The following is a 10,373-nucleotide window of genomic DNA, read 5'->3' as shown; positions in this document are numbered from 1 at the left end:
TCCCTCCCTCCCTCCCTCCCTCCCTTCCTTCCTTTCTTCCTTCCTTCTTTCCTTCTGTTCTCTCCCTCCCTCTCTTTCTTTACAGTTTGATCTGTTTTAAACAGAATTCATTGACAGCCACTGAATGACTGTCACTGAGTGCAGTAATTTGTCTCAGGACTGAATGCACCTCTTTCTAAGGAACTAGAAGGATGGTTATGAAACTTTGAGAAAAGCTCTTTTGACTGTGGCCAAAAATATTTTTTGGTCATCAGCTGTAACAGTAAGACATTTCTTATACTGACACTGGCTATGGCATAACCTCCTTACCTGTGTGGTCCCCCATTATCACATGGGGTGTACTCACTGTTTTCTTTTTGATGCTTGTCAAATTTCCTATGGTTTATCTGTTTTCTTTCACTGAAGGCACAAACAGGACTAAACAGGACTAAACCTTAAAGTGTACTCTTTCAGATAGAGCTTTGGCTTAAGGTAGTAGTGAAATGATAGAGGTTAGCAATTCTTGAAGAATTACTCATTAAAACAATACTCAAAAGATGCACATCCTGTAATGGCTGGATGCACCGAGAGTTGCCAGAAATGGGAAAGAGTTGAAGCTTTGCAGGACTTCTACAGAGAACTGTTAAGGAAATGAAACACTGCAAGGTTTTAGAGCTAATGTTTGATGTGTATGAATGGAAGCAGCAGTTCCTGTCTGTCACAATTACTACTGCTTTCCTGATTTGCAGGGCAGCATCCATAGGTATAAAGGCAAAGCTGTGTTTCTGAGAAGAAAGTCTGAATAATTTAACTTATGTGGAAGGCAGGCATGTTGACTTTGAGATTGTTTCTTATTTAGCTATACACTTCTCAATATTTCAATGTCTTTTTTTTTTTTTTTTTTTTTTTCCAGATTCCCAAGAAGGAAACTACAAGTCAGAGGTCAACAGTAAACCCAGGAAGGAAAGGACAGCTTTCACCAAGGAACAAATCAGAGAGCTAGAAGCGGAATTTGCTCATCATAACTATTTGACCAGGCTGAGGCGGTATGAGATAGCAGTAAACCTTGACCTCACTGAAAGACAGGTACTGATGCAAAATAATGAACTTCAAATACTTGCTCAATATTTATTATGGTTAGTGGTTAGTAGCTTTTCAGAGCAGAGCTCTTATGTTAATTATAAATATATTAATATATCAGATTGACTGTTTATACCAAAAAGATATGTCTATTATCTGTTATGCAAGCGTTTTTTTATTTTTACATTTACCAGCTACAGACTTGTTTCATCTTGGAGAAAGAGATGGAAAACAAAGGCACAAGTAATATATCTGTTAAACTGGTGCACATCTTTTCTAGTCTGTCTACACTAATGTGGCTGAAAAAGTGGTAGAACCAAGTACAGCATGTGCAAGCAGTCATTTTGACTGCATGCAACAAATATGAGCATCTTGTTTATATCTATTAAATATATTCAGTTGCCATTTGTCCAGAGTTTCTGAACATCCTGTTTCCAGATGGCAGCAAGAATGGGAACACCAGCAAAACTGGAATACAAGCATTTTTAACCACTTTATCTTACCCTGTGCTGTGAAAGCAGAGGAGAAGGAATTTCTTATCACTGTTACTGGGTTCCTGCTCACCAAACCCTAGTCATGGGAAACACTTCTGCACATGCTCAAGTTTCATCATGCATGTTGTCACATTGATTTCTAATGGAAATATTCATGTTAAATATGTACCAGAGTGTTTCAGAACCTTATCACAACACAGTAAATGGGTAGTCAAGTCACATCTCAAATAGTAATTACACCAATATAAACATTTTAAAAATGTATTTTATTAACAACATTTAGAATACTGGACCCAAGTACATCAAATCTGATGAAATGTTACGTACTGTTTTATCACTGAAATTGAAAGACCTTTGCCCATAGATAGACAATCCTCCTGTCTTCAAGAATCCATGATAGATTGAGGAATTGCTCAAGATAGTGAGTAAGTTGATGGTGTATTAATGGGAAAGTGTTAAGATGACATTGAGTAGAGATGTCAATGTATATGTGTGTGTATAATCATCAGATCACCCTATTGTGATAATAATATTTGGTGAATATCTGGAGAACTATATATGCAGATACTTATGCTGACCATATTTGATGATAACACCATGATTTGTGAACTCTAGAAGTTTTTAAATCATTTGCCTTGAGCTTCATTAACATCTTATGTAAATAGACATCTCAGTTAGAATCCATCCTTTTCTATACATGAACACTCATTCAGTCATACAAGTGAATGAAACAACAGTTTCTCTGAAGGTTTCTAGAGAAATCCTTTCCCTTCCAGCTTGTCAAGAAGAAGCCAGCAGTTTCTTGTTTGATGTGAAGATGTTACCAGGTTCCACTGGGTCATTTAAGTCTACTTAGATATATTTATGTTTATAAAGCACATGATTTTTTATCAACTGATCAAATTTTGCCTTTTTCATTTTCATTTCACCTGAGTAAGGTTAGCCGAGGCAGTTAAATTAACTTCCACACCTCATTTTGACAGCTAAGGGGAGGAGGAATTAATTTTAATCTCAGTGAAAATGGTGAAGGCTTTATAGAACTGAGAAACAACAAAATTAAAAATATCTGCTGTGCAATTTTATGGGAATCATTCAGCTGACTTCAGAAAACATACCCTCATTTTTAGCAGTGGTGAATTTGGCCTGGAATTTAATTATTCACCCTGATAAATTCTTTATTCTTTCCTTTGGTCAGGTTGAGTAGTATGACGAGACTATTTTAAAGGAGGAAAAATTAAAGCATTTTAATATTGTCTCTGGGGGAGAAAATGCAGCCTATGCAACACAAGTGTGGAGAATTCATCTAAGTTATGGGAGCACTTGCTGTTTTCTGGTTGTCACATAATGTCAGTTCTATTCATTATATTGATAATTGTGATAATTTCTATGGAATTATAATTAGTATATCTAATTATCTAATGTAATTCTTCTCTGCTTTCCAGATTATCTGAATGATAACTGAGCTGCTAGAGATAACTCCCTTCCTTCCTGCTTTCTTGACTTCCTTCCTGTCTTCCTGCTTAAAGTCACCCTTACTTATGAAAGGAAAAATATTTACCCAGTTCTATATCTTGCTACAATAAAATTTCTTAGAGGAAAAAAAAAAAAAAAAAAAAAGCATAAAAACTATATTGTTAATCCAAAACAAAAAGAAAATTGAGAGAAAAATCTGTGCATAGTTTTCAGTTTCTGAATCACACTGAGCCAAGTCATGTTGTCACTTCCAATGTAGTCAGTTTGAAATGTCTCTTTTTGAAATCAAATACTTTGCTTTGATGGGAAAATAGTGTGAATAGGCATGGAACTGGGCACAGGTTTGCATGGTATATGGCAGTCTTCAAAAGCTTAATGCAGTAAATCAAAAGGCTTGAATCTTTTTGCATACTTGTTTTATAGAAATGCTTCAGTGATATATAAAATAACCAAACATAAACACCCCTCCAGTATAAACCAGCTGATAGATTAATATTTCTTTCTTTTTCAGTGAAGAACCTGAACTCATATGCAGGACCTGTCTTTTTCATCATTAGCAGAATTAATTATTATTCTTGAATGGGATAACTGTACCTATTTGTTTATGTACTACTGTTATTACTTTCTTTTAGTAGCTATTCCAGCTGAGGAGATCAGGTTTGATACCAATCGTATACAAGAAAAGAGTCTGTTCTCTAAAAATAATTATGACTAAATTAAAATATGTTGATGGGGTTTCCCAAATCACTCTCTTCAGTGACATAGCCTTTGTAGAGAATTACTATTTCTGAAACACTTTCCCTAGCCTATTTTTACCTCAAAGGCTGCATCGCAAAAAATGCTAACGGGTAGGCAGTACTTTTCTTCAAGAATTTTGAACTTGTGAGTAGTTATAATATCTGTCTCATCACAGGCTGTTATACCTATTAATGCTGCAAACTTTCTTGATTCCTCATGAAACACCGAGTTTGCACAAAGAGAATTGAAACTTGTGGCAGAACATAGAATGATATAAAATAGCAGTGGTTATCATGCAAACTAGTATATCGCCTCAGAAATTAGGTTTGAGACCAAAATGCATATTCTAGCATATTCAGGAATTGCACTTGATGATCCTTATGGGTCCCTTCCAACTCAGGATATTCTATGATTATGAGATATATATATATATATATATATGTATTTGATATATATATATATTTAGTGTTTTCATCATTGCTTTATTCTTATTTTAATTCTTATTTAATGACAACCATCATATTATTAAGAGGTCAGAGGAGCAAAATGAATCGAAGTAAACTATTGTTGGGTCATCCTAAAGTTACAACTTTCAGTTATTTCCCAAGATGAGAGAGAAATCATGGAGCCTATTATCTCAAAAAAGCTCTGTCTTCTTCTCGACTATAGTGCTAATTTCAACCATATGTTGCAGCTCAAAAGAGGCACTGACCAACTAACACTTCATAATTACCTTTCTGGCATTTAAACAAGCTGTAGAAAAAACATATGTTTGACCATATTAAAAGCTATATAAGGGTATTAAAGTTTTCTACAGTCATCAAAGTAAGGCTCCATTTAACTCTTGAAACAACTTACAAGATCAATTCAAACATAAATGACTCATGGCAATGGCAATGACAAAAGTAATCATGAAAAAAAAAAAAGCACAAACACAGCATATGGATTAAGAAAAGGAATTAATCCTATCACTCGCTAAAAAGGAAACCTGAGTTAAAAGACAGGATAATTAAATAAAATAAGTGCCTCAAATGCCTAGATATAGAGTGCACTTTGAGAGCATTATAAGCACATCTTGTGGTAGAATGGCTTTATTAGGGTACTGTAAGAATTCCAGCAGTACGGGTACTTATAATTCCTGCTCTATCTCCTATAGAGTGCACTCACAATCCCTGCTCAACCGGCAGTTAATAATTTTCAGCTGGCAGACCTCTATTATATTTTGAAAAGCCAGTTAGATGAAAAACTATGCTAGCTCCCTAGATATTTGTAACCTTGACAAGTACATTCTTGGCTTTTTTGTAGATAAACTTGGAGAAGGTTCCATCCAAACTTTTTAATATTTCGCTGTGGGATGAAGAGAGGAAGCAGCTGCATTGGGGTATCAGAGGCGTGGCAAAATGGACATTTTTATGGAGTTAATCCTGCCAAATATAGAAAGAGTAGGAGATCTTTCCACCTCACAAGATCTTTTTTCATGGAGCTAATCAAAAGAGCTATGCTGCAGTTCTTCAGGCTAGCTCAGGTTACCGGAATAAACAGTCCAAATACGTAATGCTTCTGTTTGCCAACATAAATGGAAAATCCCACCTAGTCAGATTAAATTTTGCTGATGGCAATGAGAAGGTTTTTTTCTTCTTAACTTCAACTTCTAGTATCCACCCAGAAGCCACCAATAATTTATAAAATGCCTGAAACCTTTGATTTTGCATAGACAAGAAACATATTTTGTCAAAATTAAGAGTGCTTTTGCATCTGTTTTTGGTTTCCACATATGTCATACTAACATTGATAGAGTGACAAAGGAAGAATTTTTTAAATGTCCCTTTCTATGAGAACAAGAAGCAGGTATCATTATCATTTAAATGCTTTTGGACAATATTGACAGATTACCTAGGGCAATGGAGCCATAGGACACATTGGAACATTAGATAGTTACAATTATAAATATAAGAGAAAATTTCCATTAGAAAGGTTTTTCCCATACAAAGGTTATCTTGGATCACAAGTGACTTGATTAAAATCCTTTTCAGCATCGCAGAGCTCAGATGAGGTCAATCAAAGCATTTTTTAGGCACTGAACTTGAGTGATAGGATAATAATTACTGCGGTGAGAAAGGCTCCACCAGAGAGTTCAAAACCCCTCGATTGGCCACTTGTTCTGAACCACCTCTGGAGGAGTCCATGTCTCTCCATGAACATCTCTCCATGGCATGCCTAACTTCCCAATTTAGGAAGCTGGATTTCTAAGTGGTGATTTCTAAGTGGTGAAATTATTCCCTGTGTATTTTCAAACAAAATGAAAGTGTAGGTTGATATAACATAGTTGACCATATCTGTCTGATTGGTTGTGCTGTCAAATCCTCTCTGAAAGGCAGCTGCTCATTCCAAGCTTCCACTTGTTAAGCACTCTATATATACACTATAATAATGAGCCTGTGTAGCTTGAAATCCTTTGGATTGTTTGTTTAAACAAAGAGTAACACTCTTTGTTAAGAGTAACACTTAATAAAATAAAACTCAGTAATACCTTTGTGCTTGTCTTGAGCAATATAAAAACCAGCAGTAAAAGTTACTGTGCTAACTCACTTTGTTCTTTCTTAGGAAAGAATGCTACTAGCAAACGTAATTATATCTTGTGCATAATTTTGATTTGTATCGTAATTCTTAAAAAAAATGTACACGGCAAAACTACAAACAATATATTTACTTTTGCAGTATTGATTGAATTCAAACAAGCAATTCCATGTGCAAAGATCCAAGTGCCTCAAGCTGTTACTTGTGAATGGACCCTACACCTGCAGAGAAACCCCATGAGGTTATGGGTGGGGAGAAACCACTGTTTCTGCCAAGCAATGTATGTGATATAGACAGAAATATCAGCAGCTCATATGGCTACTTTTACAAAGTAAGACTGCTGTCCCCTAACCCAACCCTTTCTTAAACACAAGTCTAAGGAAGATGTGGCTTGTTTTTTCACCCATTCAAGATGGAGATAGGTTTGTCGTTTATGGCCACTTAAAAAAAAAAAAAAGAAAAAAGAAATCAGGAGGTTTTTTTTTTTTTGGTTTTGTTTTGGTTTTGTTGCTTTTATTTGTTTTTTGTTGTTGTTGTTTGTTTGTTTTTGTTTATTTTTTATTTTTTATGCAGGAATTTGAAAAACTGTAGAATTTCTTTCTAATTTCACTAGTTCCTTCCCCTCAGGGATGCCCTGCTGAAAATAGCTGCAGCTTCTTGAGGTTTATTAGCTTTAAAACTGGATGTTGATTTTCGTCTAGTTTATCATCAAAAGACTCAGTATTGGCTTGTTTTGGAAAGAAAAACAAACAAAGAAACAAACAACCTCCAGAATTCAAGTAATGAACTGTGTTTAAACGAATACAAGTGAGGCTGCCTCTCTTGGTCAGGGAGATGGTTTCCAAAGTCAGAGAGTCCCAAAGAACTGTCATGGGCTAGTAGATTGTTTTCTGCTGAGTCAGCTTCTTAACTTTCCTTTTTATTTAACTTTCCTCATCATAAAGTGGTAGCAGAGAAAAACATCAGCATACTCAGCTAAAAGCTGGTCTTGATTATACACTGCATTTTAACTTTCACACTCAGTTTACTTGTGCAAAATGGGTGCAGAATAATGCAAGTTAGATTTTTTTATCTCATGAAATAAAATGCTATGCATGTGAGTAATTAATGCAAGTGGGTGTCTATGCAAAGAAAAGGCAAAGTTTAGCTCAAGATGATGTTCCCCACAAATTAGATTTCTACCATGTGTTTCTTTTGTAGATTTAAATATATTTTCAAAGAACTGAGTGAAGGTAGACCCCCAAAAAGATGTGTTATAGGAGAATAAGGCACAGGGAGTTCTAGCAGAACAGATTGCCTCTTTGCCTCTGGACAAAGCAGAGAGACTAATTTTGTCAAAAATACTCCCTTAGATTATGTACAACAAGTCAGAAGAACAAAGCAACCTTAAAAGTGTATTAACCCTGAAACCTAGTACAGAGAGGTTTTGAATAAGGAAGGTTAGTTGTTAGCTCTGATCATGAAATGAATTTTGAAGATCAATGGTAGAGGAGCCAACACTTCTATGAATGGAGTTGAGGGAAATAAACTGAGTGCTGACTTCTGAAAATTGAACGAAATACTTTTATCTCTGCTGTCCTCTGAAATATAATGTCTATTCCATCCCTGTCTAAATGTGGGAGGTAAAAAGGAGAATGTATCACCTAAGCAGTACCCAAACCTCAACTGACTTCTATGTAACAAAAAACCAGACTCCCTCCTACACCTTCCTGGGAGCCAAAAGTTCCAGCTGTCCTTTGTGCACCTGCCAAAACTCCCCTTTTTCCCAGCAGCTGCTGCAAAGCACTTGTGTGCATTCAGTGCAAAGTCCTGTAACGTAACACAGAGCAATGAGAAGGTGACTAAATCAATTTTAATCAGAAGGTTCTGGTGCCATTCAGTAATTTAGAAAGGTTAATTTTCTCCAATTTATATACTTTGTACTATTTTATAATAACTAAAAATATATTTAATACTCAGACATATATTTAAACTGATTTGAAACTTAAAATACATTTAAGATTTTTAAGACTTAAAATATATTTAAGATTTTTAAGACTAACTACGTTAACTTACTCTCCCATGTATCAAACTATTTAAAATCTCATATTATCTTTAGTTATTAAACTGGTAACTCTTGCTACTATTTCTATAAATATTTTAAATTAATAACTTAAATTTTAAAAATAATTTTAAATTTAGATTTGGTAATTGCAACTTATATCCCTTCAAACACAAACCATTCTGTCATTCTATGATGCTCTTATTTTTATTCATAGACTAAATAGGAAAAATAAACTTGCCTTTTTTTTTTTTTTTTTTTCTATTCATATTCCTATTTGCTTTTATCAGTGTTTTGAATAAATTGTTATGAAAATGCTGTCTATATATTTAGAAGGTAGGTTTCAGCTGTATAACACCAGTGATTTCTGTAAAGTTCAGGAATTTCACTTTATTTAAAACTTGGCAGCATAAATGTACTATCAAAAAATAACAGGAATATTTTCAAAGCCAAAGAAAGTCCAGAAGTAAACTTTTCATTTATTAAAAATCAGAATGATTGTTGTTAAGTTTACCTGTATTAGAGGAAAGTCAATTGATAGATTTTAAAAAGTAACAATAAAAGAAAAAGGACAATGGCTGACTTGGGGCAGGACTCTTAAAAGACTTAGTGATTTGGTCTTCTTGAAACAACTAATAAAACACATGGAATTTGGAATACAGACTTCAAAGACTCATGCTTAGAAATATGTATCCCTTATAGCAAAATAACAGTCTTGAGTGGTGCAATCCTCTTGTTTCTAATTTTTCAGGTCTGTGAGGTATCAATGCCTTAAATTTTAATCTCGTTTGGGATTTATACCACTAAAATCTGGAATTGAAAACTTAATTTTAGATAAGATTTTAGAAGAGAACATTTTGAAAGAGAAATATATATTTATTGAAAGAAAAAAGAAAACATACTGCAACTGCGGTAGTTATGTTGTTTGAATTCAGTCATTCATTCATTTATCAGACAAGAATGTCTTTATTAAGAAATAACAATTAATGGTAGAAAATATCTGTTTAGCTTTTCTCTATAACTGTAGAATGCTAAAATCCCACATCAAGATGAAATATGCTACAGAACATGGCAACTATTCTTAATTTTAATGTGACTGAAGGGCTCCAGGAAAGAAGGAGTATTAGATCAGAAGTTGAGGTTATATGCTCATTTGGAACCAAAATGATACACTGATGTCCACCCACATCATGAAGTTATATTGAAGATACATGGCAAGACAGAACATAGTGTGGCTCTTAAGCCTACTAAAGACCTGTATATCCTAAGTATATATTAATAACTTTAGTAATGTAGACATCAACAATATCAGCCCTCTTCTTTTGAATCTAGTCCCATGATTCCTTCAGACTACTCCTTAAAAATATTGTTCACAGTAAAAATATTTCTTTTGTACATCACCCATAATGTGAAATCTTACTTGTATCTTAAGTAACAGTCTCATCAGCAGAAGTGGAGATTCAGATGCTAAACAACTTGTTGACTAAGGGAAAAGAAGCTGTGCTTTCGTGCCAATAAGCAGATGTGCTCAATAGACTAGCTCATAAGTGCTGATTTAGAAACAGCTGTTAATGCTACCATCATCTTTAATATTATTCTTTTCCCTTCACTTCCTTTGTTTTCCATCTATACATATGCTTGCTCTATACAGTTAAGCTGTGATAGTCAGAGGGTGGAGAAGAGGGAGTGCATTTTAATAAATAATAGGCAATCAGATCCTGATTCTGAGAGGTGGTGAGCACCCTTGGCTCCTGCTGGAGCTAACTAAAACAGAATAAAATGGCTCCTATAATGTCAAGTTTGTCACAGTATATATAAAAATTGCTTTAGAAGGACTTTCTTTTTTTTTTCAAAGGTAGTAAATGGGACAAACTATTTTTTTCACTGGGAAAAGTGTTCAATAATTTTTGAAGTTCACTTCGTTATCCACTCTTTCCCTCTCTTGCTCATATATGAATTTCATTATTTTTCTTTCATTCACATTCTCCCCC

The 10,373-nt window shown here is 34.4% G+C and overlaps 1 protein-coding gene across 1 annotated transcript in view; it reads left to right on the top strand.

The window, feature by feature from the left end:
• MEOX2 (mesenchyme homeobox 2) overlaps positions 1 to 10,373 on the top strand; it is a 59,324-nt gene that overhangs the window by 44,727 nt on the left and 4,224 nt on the right. The window contains exon 2 of the mRNA XM_035318628.1: positions 893 to 1,065. Coding sequence (XP_035174519.1) covers positions 893 to 1,065 — 173 coding nt within the window. The remainder of the gene's footprint in view (positions 1 to 892; positions 1,066 to 10,373) is intronic.

The sequence above is a fragment of the Oxyura jamaicensis genome, chromosome 2 (genome assembly GCF_011077185.1).
Source record: "Oxyura jamaicensis isolate SHBP4307 breed ruddy duck chromosome 2, BPBGC_Ojam_1.0, whole genome shotgun sequence".
Taxonomy (NCBI): Eukaryota; Metazoa; Chordata; class Aves; order Anseriformes; family Anatidae; genus Oxyura; species Oxyura jamaicensis.
This window is presented reverse-complemented; position numbering and strand designations above follow the sequence as displayed.